The 14,160-nt window shown below is 37.7% G+C and overlaps 1 protein-coding gene across 1 annotated transcript in view; it reads left to right on the forward strand.

Annotated features, from left to right (window-relative positions):
* The window catches only part of LOC108974462 (electroneutral sodium bicarbonate exchanger 1), a 65,456-nt gene that overhangs the window by 1,570 nt on the left and 49,726 nt on the right, over positions 1-14,160 (forward strand). The window contains exons 2-6 of the mRNA XM_018942317.1: positions 9,907-10,141; positions 10,193-11,000; positions 11,066-11,200; positions 11,262-11,764; positions 11,821-12,133. Of these exons, the coding sequence (XP_018797862.1) occupies positions 9,915-10,141; positions 10,193-11,000; positions 11,066-11,200; positions 11,262-11,764; positions 11,821-12,133 (1,986 nt within the window). The 5' untranslated portion in view covers positions 9,907-9,914. The remainder of the gene's footprint in view (positions 1-9,906; positions 10,142-10,192; positions 11,001-11,065; positions 11,201-11,261; positions 11,765-11,820; positions 12,134-14,160) is intronic.

A 14,160-nucleotide genomic window follows, 5' to 3' on the forward strand; every position in this document is an offset into this window, starting at 1 on the left:
GCCGGCAATCCATCGGCCCCGCCGCTTTTTTGTTTTTCAAGTGGGTAATTACTATTTGAACTTCTTCCTGGTCGAGCAATGGAACGTCTGCTCCATCGTCGTCGATTGGGAAATCGAGATCGCCTTCTATTGGCGTTGCGAGTTCACTGCCATTCAGCAGGCTGGAGAAGTGTTCCCTCCATAATTTAAGTATCATCTGGGCATCGGAGACTAGATCACCTTTGGGAGTTCTACAAGAGTATGCTCCGGTCTTGAAACCTTCTGTAAGCCGCCGCATTTTTCGTAAAATTTCGGCCAGCTCATCAAGCTCTTCGTACTCACGCATTTCGGCTTCTTGCTTTTAATGTCTGCAAATGCGTCTCGCTTCCCTCTTCAAGTCTCGGTATCTATCCCCTCCCGCACGTGGTGTGGTYGATMGTAGCGTTGCGAGGTAGGCAGCCTGTTTTCCCTCCGCTGCGACACGGCACTCCTCGTCGTACCAGCTGTTCTTTTGTACTTTCCGAAAACCAATGGTTTCGGTTGCAGCTGTACGTAAGGAGTTTGAAATGCCGTCCCACAGTTCCCTTGTACCGAGTTGTTGACGAGTGCTGTCAGAGAGCAGGAGTGCAAGCTGAGTAGAAAATCGTTCGGCTGTCTGTTGTGTCTCGATGTCGAACCTTCCTTGTGTTYGATGGCGTGCGTTTTTTGCTGCACAGAGGCAGGTGCAAATCTTGGCTGCAAAAAGATGGTGTTCCGAGTAGATGTTAGGACCTCGGAGCGCACGCACATCTAAAACACTGGAGACGTGTCTTCCGTCTACCACAACATGATCGATTTGGTTGGTGGTTTTTCGATCCGGAGACAGCCAAGTAGCTTGATGTATGTTCTTGTGCTGGAATCTTGTACCACATATAACCATATTTCGGACCCCGGCGAAGTCGATCAGCCTCAACCAGATCGTAGTGCCAAAAATACCTTCTTTGCTTACCCTGGCATGGATTTTGACATCGTGGCGGGGGCAGTTCTCATAAGTGCGCTCATAGAAAGCATCTTTGGTCACAACGTCCTTCCCTCGGGGCGTGGGCGCAAATCAACGATATGTTGAAGAGCCTCGCTACGATGCGGATTGTGTCTAGACGTTCATTCACCGGAGTAAATTATAGTACTCGGCGACGGAGTCTCTCTTCTACCACGAATCCCACACCAAACTTGAGCTCCTTTCTATGGACCTTCTCGTCTCTGTCCTTGTCCCACCCATCGCATTTCGTGGGCGGCGGTGATGTCAACTTTTATTTTCGGTATCTATCCCAGCTGGGCAGCGCCACCTTCCCAATTAAGAGACCGGACATTCCAGGTGCATACCCTCAATTCGTGGACCTCATCCGCGGCTTGTTGTTACTTTTCATTGCCAACACACATTTGGTGGGTCCCAAACCCAGTGCACAACCCTGCGGAGGCGATGTTTCGCCTTCTCACKGTAACTCGCCTTCAAACGGATGTTCTTGGGTCAGAGGATACTTGGCCAAAGACCGGAAGTCGTGAGCTTCTTTCGTCATATGTAAACGAATTGTTTCTGCCCACTCCCAAGTGAATGGCGATCAGGCAACTTTCCTCACTTGCGTGAACGTCTACACATGACTCCATCCTCCCGCCCTACATATATAAATATATTAATATCCACTTTCTATGTTTATTTTACAGTTGAATATTTCATTCGAATTGCTCTATTGAAGCCATTCGGAAAGCAAACCAAATGCGTTAAATTCACCCCACTTGATCGATGACAAATATTGAAATCTTATTTAAAAAWTAGGCAATTTATTATAAAAGCGGGAGATTGCATATCTGAGAAACGACAKATAACAGCTGGCCTACCACAGGGCAGGGGTTTAAGCCCAATTCTATACATCATATGCACAGCCGTTCTTTTGACAGGTAATAATGAATTGACATCAACTTTTGCGGATGACACCGCTTTAGTGAACTGTAACAAATTCCACATATCAGGCGTGTTTTATTTGACCAAAAAAATTAAGCTATTTAACTTATTTTGTATGGAAGACTTAGCCACGTAATAATGTTGGCCTGTCATAAGCTATCATAGATACAATAGCTATGATTTTTCCATAAAAAGTAGTTGGCAATGAGAATAAAGTTCATTTTGATAGATGACAATGTAAACAAACGAAATTTACAAAATTTTGTATTTTGTTCAAGTTATTTGTATTAAATATGAACATTTGTTATAGTTTCTTTCAATTAATATCATCAAATGAAAAAAAGAAATATATTTATATATTAATTTAATATCCCGTTTATAAATTGAAGAATTCAAACTAACCTCCAAATCAGACATTTAAAAAATAATTGAATATCAGCTGGCCGCTCCCGCACGCATTGCCAACACACATTGTTTTTAAGTGAAAATAAGAAATGTGCTGAGTCGTTTTATTTGTTATCAGCTTCTGGTGGTCAAATAAAACAGGCCTACTATAATCAACAATAYTTTCCGAACACTTAAATTCTGTCGAAGAAGGCTAGTCATACTCGCGTATAAATGTGAATGAACAAAAGTGTAAGCATGTTACATTTTCGCTTGAACCAAAAATGTGCCGGCAGTTAACAATATTTTAGTACCCCAAGCGAATGAAGTAACTTAACTTGGTATACGTCATATATGGTATATACGCGCATTGTATTTCCGATAGTCGATATATATTAATCTGAGAATCAATGCAAGGGGAAGGGCCGTAATAAAAGTTAAAAAAAAATAAAAAGTTATTCGAGCGTGTCGGATTTTCAAAGCGAATGTTAATGAACCTCTAAAAAGTGTGCCATTTAAATTTCTGACAAGTTTAACGTGAAAAAAAAGTCAAAACCGATTTGAAAATTTGTAAAAAAAAAATATGACCTTGAGATACTCGAGCGCGTAAAATTTTTATGCAGGGGGATGAACTTGATATCAGTGTCTTCCCAAACGATAATCTGATAATCCTTTTGTCGACGATTTTACCTGTATCGCCCCATGGAAACTGTCAGATCATAGGATTTTCATGATTCTGATAGAATTACCTGTAAAATTATAAAAAAAAATCTATCGCGCTCGAGTATTTTAAGGTGACGCAGAAGTCTGTCTCGTAATCCCTTCTCGCATCCATTTGTCGGTAGCCCTACTTCTTTTAACATTTCTTTTAACATTGTCTCTGTCTTGTTTAATATAGTCTGGGCATCCATTTTGAGTACTTTTTTACAATTATGCCATACAATAAATGGTATAAGTACTATATATGGTCTTATATGATAATGTTAATTTCAGAAGACTTAATAATAAAAGTAACCTGTAACCTTCGTTGTACCACGAACTGCCCAATCAAACAAGCTGTTCGAATTGTGCTGCTGACGATGAACATACGCTGCCGTCGCCAACACAGTTTTCACCGCTTCACGCCGACTCTGTAGTTTCTGATGCGCTATTGCGGCGCAACTGTTTCGCTGGATATCTCGTATGCCGAAACGAACTGCAACTTACTTCTTGCCAACTTGTCGATAACGCTCAACCTCGCTCCTTTTTTTATGTTGCCGAAGGGGAAATCTTCGAAATATAAGGTCCTGTTTCGGGCGGCATGCACGATTCCTAAGTGCCGCAATTGTTACCAAGGGTGGAACCTGCGGGGAAGGACGCCTACGTACTAAACCCTATCTCCGTCTCTTCAAGCTATTTATTTCCCTTGCGGGACCGCCGCTAGGCATTTTTTCGCAAGGATAAACTTTAGCCGGTTGGCCTCCATTCTAAAAATCTTACAGCTCCAAGTTAATCACCCGCCATTCCTTCTTTCTAAGCTCTATTAGGGCTGTCGCATTTCATTCTCTAACAAACTTTCACACCTGTTGGGAAGGTAATACGTGTGGTACAATATTTTGAGGGGTTAGCCGCTCTGAGAGAAGTTGCTCTAGCTTCTATCTTTCATGTGCCACGCGTTCTCATTCCGGTTTCCGCAAACAGAGCAATTAAACCCATCATCATGTCCATATTTGTGTAAATATTCTCTGAAGCAGCCGTGTCAATTCTGGAACTTTGCCAAGTAATAGGCAGTTTCTCTGTGATTTCTCGATAGCGAGTCGCCGTGCCTGAAACCTCTTTTGGTATCGAACGGCTCGGAGAGGTCCGGAGCTTTTGGTGCTACTCAACGTTAGTTTACACAGCCGTACTAGTTTTGTGGGTGTGTCAATTCTCATTTCACGAGTCTTTTCTAAGATGCTGCAAGGTAAATATCTGCTCGGTTRTTGATTTGCCAGGTCTAAAGAAACATTGATAAGGTCCAATCAGTTTTTTTATGGTATGCTTTAATCTTTCACACAATACGCTCGGTAGAACCTTATATGCGATGTTGAGGAGGCTTATCCCACGGTAGTTGGCGCAGATTGTGGGGTCTCCTATTTTATGGATTGGGCATAGCACACTTAAATTCAAATCGTTGGGCATGCTTTCGTCCGACCATATTTTACAAAGAAGCTGATACATGCTCCTTATCAGTTCTTCGCCGCCGGCAATCCATCGGCCCCGCCKCTTTTTTGTTCTTCARGCGGGTAATTACTATTCGAACTTCTTCATGGTCGGACAATGGAACGTCTGCTCCATCGTCATCGATTGGAGAATCGGGTTCGCCTTCTCCTGGCGTTGCACGTTCACTTCCATTCAGCAGGCTGGAGAAGTGTTCCCTCCATAATTTAAATATGCTCTTGTTATCGGTGACTAGATCACCTTTGGGGGTTCGGCGTCTTTCTTTTTCTGTCTGCAAATGAGTATCGATTCTCTCCTCAACTCTCGGTATCTATCGCATTCCGCACGTGTTGTAGGCAGCCTGTTTCCTCTCCTCTCCGACACGGCACTCCTTATCGTACCAGCTGTTCTTTTGCACTTTCCGAAAATCAATGGTTTCAGTTGCAGCTGTACGTAAGGAGTTTGAAATGCCCTTATACCAAGTTGCTGAGAGCAAAAGTGAAAACCGAGAAGAAAATCGTTCGGCTGTCTGTTGTGATTGCAGATTCTCGACGTCGAACCTTCCTTGTGTTTGTTGGCGTGCGTTTCTGCTGCACAGAGACGKGTGCAAATCTTGGCTTCAACAAGGTAGTGGTCCGAGTCGATGTTGGGACGAGCGTACGCACGTCTAACACAATGGAGACGTGTCTTCCGTCTATCACAACATGATCGATTTGGTTGGTGTCTTTTCGATCCGGGGACAGCCAAGTAGCTTGATGTATTTTCTTATGCTGGAATCTAGTACCACATATAACCATATTTCGGGCGCCGGCAAAGTCGATCAGCCTCACCCCGACCGTAGTGCCAAAGATACCTTCTTTGCTTACCCTGGCATTAAGCACTCATAAAAGCATCTCATAAAAGGCATCTTTGGTCACATCGTCGTTCTCTTCCGTCGGGGCGTGGGCGCAAATCCGCGATATATTGAAGACCTCGCTTTGATGCGGATTGTGGCTAGACGTTCGTTCACCGGGGTGAATGATAGTACTCGGCGACGGAGTCTCTCTCCCACCACGAATCCCACGCCAAACTTGCGCTCCTTTATATGGCCACTGTAGTAAATGCCACAAGGACCTTCTCGTCTCTTTCCTTGTCCCGTCCATCGCATTTCTTGGACGGCGGTGATGTCAGCTTTTATTTTCACGAGGACATCAACCAGCTGGGCAGCGGCACCTTCCCAATTAATGGACCGAACATTGCAAGTGCATGCCCTCAATTCGTATTCCTTATTTCGTCTTCCATGGTCGTCATCAAAAGGTGGGTCTCTCACCGAAAGTTGTGAGCTAATTGAGTCATATGTAAAAGAATTGTTTCTGGCTACTCCCAAGAATGACGATCAGAAATCTTTCCTCACTTGTGTGAACTCCTACACATGACTCCATCTTCCTCATACAGATGACCAGGAATTAAAAAACCGACGCTCTTCTGAAAACCGGTTATTATTTGTATACATACAGTTAAACCTCCTACAACGCGTGATCATATAACGCGTTTTCGCTGCAACGGTGTTCCCAAGATGCGAACATTTTCTTACAACATGATTTTACAAAATTTTTTTCAAATATTTACTATTATAATTTGAAAAAGGTTTTCTTGCCCAATTCCTTGCATTTTGTTCATACTTTGATACCTATCTTTTTTATAGTATTGCCACCCTACTCTTGAACATGTGTTTACAAAGTGACAAGCGAATACGTAAATTAAAAAAGGGAGTTCCCCGCGCTAATTTCATTTGGTGTAATAATATTTTTGTTAGTGTGTTGTCGGCATTGCAAATAAAAACATCAATCTAAAGCTTGTAAAAAATTWAAAAAAAAATATTCAGTTAATTTCAGTTAAATTATAAAAAATTTTCGAATGAGTTGTGTTTTTCGTAAAAGAGTTTTAATAAAATTATTTTCTGGTGAATAAGTAAATTTCTTTTAGACTTTATTTATATGTATGTAACTTTATTTAAATGCAAATAATTTTTTAAATGTAGCCACAAAAACGGTAGCATCTGGGTCCTCTGTAGTCACGAAAGTAACTGCTCGTCCTAGACCGCAGATAATGGAGATATAAAAGACATGGCAAAACAAGTAAGGAAGACCTAAGTTCGGGTGTTATCGAACATTTTATACTCCCGCATGACAAGTTTCATCAAGATATCTCAATTTTTACTCAAGTTACAGCTTGCACGGACGGATTTCAACTCTACTCGTCTATATGTAACCATATATCTGACTCTTTTAGTTTTAGGACTTACAAACAACCGTTATGTGAACAAAACTATAATACTCCCCTAGCAACTTTGTTGSGAGAGTATAAAAATGGTTATTTACCTGAAAACATGTTCAACGCAGATCAGACGAGCTTCTGGTGGAAAAAAATGCCTTCAGGAACTTTTATTTCGAAAGCGAAAAAAGAGCTCCTGGCTTTAAAGTTACAAAAGATCGAATAACATTATTGCTGTACGGTAAAGCGTCTGGTGATTTTATGACCAAGTCAATGTTTATTAACCGATCATTAAATCCAAGGTGTACGAAACTGTGCAACAAAAACAACCATCTAGTCTTTTGGGGAGCCAACAAAAAATCATATTTAATGATTGGGTTTATCTTTKCTTTGTTCCAGACGTAACAAATTATCTAAAAAAACAATTTAGCATTTAAGGTTTTACTGCTTTTAGATAATGCGCAATCTCATTCGACTGATTTAAGTCATCCTAATGTTCAAATCGAATTTTTACCGCCCAACGCCACATTCAAAAGCAGCATTCAAAACTTACTACATTCGGAAATCCTTTGAGTTAATATTAGAGAAGATGGAGTCAGCAAATATTCTGGAAACAATTTACAATTTTAAATTCCGTTGAAATTGTTGATTCGTCACTTAAAGAAATTCGTCCTTCAACATTAAAAGCTTGCTGGAAAGCCCTAATACCGAAAAAAGATGTTCAGGGCACTGTTTCTACACCAATAGAAGATGAATATAAGAACATAATGAGATTGGCGCATGCAGTAGAAGGTGGTGGATTTGATAAAATAACAATGGCTGATATTCGAGAATTAATTGCGGACGACGAAATAAACAAAGCAGATTTAGTGACAATGACAAATGAAGAATCAGTTGGATGTAGATTTGGCGATCTTTCCGATGTTGAAAATAAAAAKTTCACTAAAAAATATCGAAAAAGCTTTAAATATGGCAAAGCAGTTGGAATAATACATTTTGGAGAACGACCCTTTAAGTGACAGAGCAGAAATATTTAAACGAAATCTTCGAAATATGTCAATTTTTACTCAAGTTACAGCTTGCACAGATGGATAGACAGACAGACAGTCAACCGTATTTCAACTTTTCTCGACACTCTGATCATTTATACACATACATATATATATCCTTATATCCATCTCGATTAGTTTTAGGTGATACGTACAACCGTTAGGTTAAAGGTTTAAAATGCTGTATATTTTGCTGTTGTCGTGCGTTAGAGCAACTTCGCTTCGCTGAGTTAGAAAGAGAAATACTCGTAACGATACCAACCGAGTTGTGTATATACGAATACTTGCGCCTGTGCAGTTATTGCGGTGACTTCGTGCGCTCAGTATGATAAAAAGTTGTATAGTGCTTGTTTTGGATTTACAAGGAATATTTCGAACAATATTTTAAGTGTAGTGAAAATTACATAATAACCTCAGTTACAGTGTAAAATAAAGGCACACGATGAGAATATTACTTTGACTTTATAGTGTTTTTTATTATATTGCAGTTACATAATGTCAAGGACTTGCAAACATCTCCAGATATGTTTACTATAAAAGCTCAGAGAAATGATTTGTCTAGATTAGTTAAAATTTTTTATTAGCGTTATTTCGGATTTCCGGTTGGTGAAAGGAATAAAAATTTTCCCCCAAAAATGTTTTACAGCAGTTCCTCAAGAACCTTACGTGGCTTGCCTACAGGAAGCCATAAGACCCTGCCATTCGCAACGCCTATGATTTGGATTCAAAGTTTTTTTGTTATTTTTGTGTGACCAAACAAGAAATAAAAATATGATTCAATATCCAGAAATACCATCTGCACAAAAACCTCCAATTGATGGAAACTTTTGGCCTCAACTTACTCAATAAAGTATTTCTTCAGCGTCATCAACAAGCTTAGAAAAACAGCATCTACTAATTCAGACAGATTTTAATGATCTTGTTCGTGATTTAGGACTCTCAAAATCAAAGAGTAAACTTTTCGGATCAAAACTTAAACAATGGAGGAAAATACAAGGGTCTCATTTATCTGACACAAACATGAACAATTTGTTTGTTACTTCACCAAAGGGAATGATTTGGTACTTTGAAATAATGCTAACAGTCTTCTACAAGAACCAGGTTCATCAGGAACCATAAGAGTGGCGACTTTTCTAAAATTAGTTAAAAAAGGATATTTATTGCCATTGTGAAGTAGAATGGCAATAAATATCCTCTAATTAATCTAGCGCATGCAACAAATATGAAAAAAATTATGTAAGTATGTATATAGTATGTGGAACATTTGCGCTCATCTCAAATATAACAATGTTAACTGGCCTACAAGGAGGATACACAAAATATTGTTGTTTTTTGTGCGAGTGGGATAGTAGGACGAGAGATAAATGAAGTACACACATTTTAAAATAAAACCGAACGAACCCGAAAAACGACATGGACTGCTTCCGTCAAAGCCACAATTTTTTAGGAAACACTACCACGATACTGTCACAAGACTTAGTTCTTCCTATAAAGACCTAGGGTGTAACTTATTCTTAAAAATTCATTTTTTGGAGTCTCACTTGGATTTTTACCCTTGGAAAGGTATCAAATGAACATGGTGAGAGGTTTCATCAAGATATTATGCCAATAGGCAGGCACTACAATGGTCAGAAGGAATGCTTGCAGATTTTTCTGGTTTATTCGGCTCCAAATTTCACTTAAAAATATGAAATGAAGGAAAACCACAAAGTAAAATATTATTAATAAATAGCATATGATTTGTAATATACGTTTTAATGTTTTTTCATAGTGTATATCTAAATTACAAAAAAAGAAATATATGATTAAAATATATAGCTAAAAAAGAATTTATGTTTAAAAATTCCATTGTAAAAAAATATACAGGATAGAAATTTTTTGATACCATATTTCTATTTAGTACTATTCAATCAATAATAATAATTCATAGTTATGTAAAGAAAACAATTTTTTTTTCTTTGCAAACCCGTGTATTTTGCAATACTGACCACAAATTTTAAATTTGTTTTCTTAACTGATGATCATGCATGTGATCGAAAACTGAAAAGACTAACAGTAATGCTTCTTTACTAAATTGGTATGCAGTTTAACCTTTTTATTTTTCTGTGTCATCAAACAATATAGGGGAACATATGGTCGCAAGCCCAAGTAACGTATGTGTACAACACCACAATAGCTCCAGTGAACTCAGCGAGCACAGAAGCAACATTAACTTCATGCGAAAAATTCCGGCAKGTGCCGAAGCGAATAACATTCTTGTCGGGGAAGTTGATTTCTTGGAAAAACCTTTGGTAGGATTCATTCGTCTGAAAAAAGGATTGTTTTTAGGAGATTTAACAGAAGTTCAAATTCCAACGCGGTTTGTTACGAAATGCGAAAATTTAATTAAATAATGTTTCTTCTTTTTTAGCTTTATTTTTATAGCGTTGGGTGGACCTGGCAGTCAAACTAATATGCAGGAAATAGGCCGAGCTATGGGTTCGCTCATGTCTGATGAAATATTCCATGAAATTGCATATCGCGCAAAACACATCGACCACCTAATTGCGGGTATGGAGGAATTCTTAAATGCGGTTACTGTGTTGCCGCCAGGTGAATGGGATCCAGCTATACGAATCGATCCCCCAGCTACAATACCTTCACAGAAGATTCGCAAACGGTCTCCGGAAACCAGTAAAAAAACGAACGAGGAGGAGGAAGAGCGACGATTACGCGAAGAGTCTGGACTTATACGAACTGGACGGCTTTTCGGCGGGTTAACTAATGATCTTAAAAGAAAGGCAACATGGTATTATACTGATTTTAAGGATGGATTATCGATGCAGTGTATTGCATCTTGGATATTTTTGTATTTTGCTTGTCTTTCACCAATTATAACGTTTGGGGGACTGCTATCCCAAGCAACTGGTAAAAATATTGCGGCCATGGAGTCTCTAGTTTCTGGTTTCATTTGTGGTATCGGATACGGCCTTTTTTCTGGACAACCACTCACAATTTTGGGATCAACTGGGCCGGTCTTAGTATTTGAGACCATCATTTACGACTTTTGTCAAAATCAAGGTTGGGACTATTTGACGTTTCGTTTCTGGATTGGCACTTGGGTTGCTGTCATATTATTATTTTTAACAGCTATTGATGCAAGTGCTTTAGTTTGCTATATTACTCGTTTCACCGAGGAAAACTTTGCCACACTAATTGCTTTCATTTTTATATATAAGGTAAAAGTTGCATTCATATAATCCTAAACCCTTATACAAAAATTGTGAAAATATTTTTCTTCTAGGCTGTTGAAAATGTTTGGATGATAAAAATTAACTTTCCGATAATAAATCCTGTATATGATTGTATATGCATACCACCCGCAGATAGTAACTTTACAGTTTTGGATTATGCAAAATATGACAAATCTTTTTGCATAGTAAGTTTAAATTACATATATGATTTTAGATAAAAAGTATATTCATACAATACTTTAACAGGCTAACAATGGTACTCTGGTTGGTTCAGACTGTATTGGAGAAAGTACTGAAAATATTTTCCTGATGTCACTAATACTGTTTTTTGGTACCTTCATAACATCAGTGCTGCTAAAAGATCTTAAGAATGCGCCATATTTCCCATCAATAGTAAGGCAGTATATCAGTGACTTCGCTGTTATTATTGCCATATTGTCAATGTCAATTCTGGATTTTATAATGAACATCCCAACACCAAAACTTGATGTACCACACGAATTTAAGCCAACCCTAAGCTCGCGTGGTTGGTTAGTTCCACTATTTTCAACAAATAACCCTTGGTGGTCACCACTTGTAGCCATATTCCCAGCAATGTTAGGAACTATTTTAATTTTTATGGATCAGCAAATTACGTCGGTAATAATAAATCGGAAAGAAAATAAACTCAAAAAGGGGTGTGGCTACCACTTGGATCTTTTCATATTATCAATACTTATACAAATATGCAGTACAATGGGTTTACCATGGCATGTAACTTTTATTATTTAATATCAACAAATCTGAATTATTTGTTTTTTTTCAGGTTTGTTGCCGCAACTGTTCTTAGTATAAATCATGTGAATTCACTTAAATTGGAATCTGAATGCTCTGCACCAGGAGAGAAACCACAATTTTTAGGTGTACGAGAACAACGTGTAACACACGTATTAATATTTTTAACAATCGGGTTTTCCGTTATGTTAACACCTCTACTTTGTCATATTCCTATGCCAGTACTTTTCGGCGTGTTTCTTTATATGGGTATAGCATCACTTTCAGGCTTACAGTTTTTTGATCGTTTACTAATAATACTTATGCCTGCAAAGTACCAACCGGATTTCATGTTCCTACGAAAGGTGAGTTTCAAAAAGTTAGGTATAGACATTAGAGTGAGTCGATTTTTTTCTATATAAAATGTACCTGATATTTCAAGGATCATTCTAAAAAACTTTGAACAAGAGACTATGAGTTTAAAACCGGTTAGGAGGAGAATTTGAAAAATTTGAATGATCAATTGTATTGGAGGTATGTGATATAGTTGTTCGATCTGGTCAATTTCGAAATATAAAATCTCAAGGAGCACCTATATATTAAAATTCATTCAGATACTTCGAAAAGCTGACGAAGAAATTTTATATTCCCGAAAAATTAAACTTCACCTAAAAAATCACTGGCCCGAAAACGTGTTTAGACCCTTATTCTCTTAGAGAAATCTGTATAGAATTATGCATACAATATTTTAGATTTAATCAACCCTCTCTAATATACATACATATTATATGTATTATATTATTAAAGTGGGCCAAAAATAATTTTCATTGTTTTTTCCTTAGTTAACACGAAAATCTCATCCGACATGACAAAAAACAAGTTCCGCTAAAACCTGAGCTCTTAATATTATTATTAAGAGGTTCCTCATCGATATTTTCGATTTCTCATTTAATAACACAGCAAATTTTGTTTTTTTGTTTAGATTTTTAATGTACACAAACAAAKAATTGGTAAGGGAGAATCGACACGTATTCTTATTTATTTACCGATCTACAAAAAAGGTCTAGAACATTTTTTGGCTAAGTCAACTCATTCAAAATTATTCGTAGTTAAAGTCCAACAGAAAATTATAAAAAATTATTTCCACAATTTTCCATCTTATATTACAAATTGATGGCGAATAAACATAAGAAATCATATTTTTCGTAAAACTTATCAAGTGTTTAGCGAAATGACCATTGAATTTTAACAAAATATCGATAATCGTCTAATAAAATCTATTTTTTAAGTACTTAATTTAACTCTACTCTGTGTGAGTGATGACTTAGAAACATTAATCGTTGCCTGAAAAAATAATGTGTCCTATTTGCTCCTGACTCTCGGGAAATGTAAATTAATAARAGCCATTTTTCAGTAATTTTTCGATTGCAATACAACTTTTTRTTTCATATCTCTTACATAGTGATTATTTAAAAATGAAACTTAAGTCTTTTTGTAACGATCGGGAAAATTTTGCCGATAATTTTTAACAACTTGCAATAAATATTGCAATTGTCCTTCATTTTTAGTAAGACATTTGTTGTACTCCTCTATTAAGGCAACACCTCTTTCTGCTACATCATTGACCAAGCTGAGGCGCTTAAAAAATTCCCGATTCTCTTGTTAGCTTTCATCCTGTGAAAAGGGTCCCACATTTTTGTCTTTGACTTTTTCGAAATAAAGTTCTCAGATCTACTGATAAAAATTGGTCTGAATTTCCTGGCTCAATTTCAATTTTTTTTTTCTTTTGGTTTTAGATCAGTGTTTATTTCTTTTTTTATTTAAAGCTTGAATCATTTTCTGTTTTATTGGTAGGGGCACATTATCACATTATCATCAAAAAGCGAAATAATGGAAAACTGTTCACTCAAATACCACAGGTGATTTTTTCATTTTTGAACAAGCCGCTGTTGATACGGAGCTGTTTAYAGTTTTATACTCAACTAAGTCTTGCATGAAGGTCCACTCATTGTATGGTGCCAGAATCGCAGATGGAGCATTGTACCAAGCTCTTAAATAAATTTTAACAAAAAAATACAAACTTCACGTAAGCCATTGAATTATCGTGCTGTTAGTTTAAATTCTTCTCAAAAGAGAAAAATGTTTAACGAATAAATGACTTTCGCCATCAAATGAGCATGATAAACTGGACCTGCATATTTAAACGTATAGTTCTTCTTCTTGATTGGCATAGTCACCGCTTACGCGATTATAGCCGAGTTAACAACCTTGCGCCAGTCGTTTCTTCTTTTCGCTACGTGGCGCCAATTAGATATTCCAAGTGAAGACAGGTCCTTCTCCACTTGGTCCTTCCAACGGAGTGGAGGTCTTCCTCTTCCTCTGCTTCCCCCGG

Source organism: Bactrocera latifrons, unplaced genomic scaffold (assembly GCF_001853355.1).
Source record: "Bactrocera latifrons isolate USDA-ARS-PBARC rearing strain unplaced genomic scaffold, ASM185335v1 scaffold_551, whole genome shotgun sequence".
NCBI lineage: Eukaryota > Metazoa > Arthropoda > Insecta > Diptera > Tephritidae > Bactrocera > Bactrocera latifrons.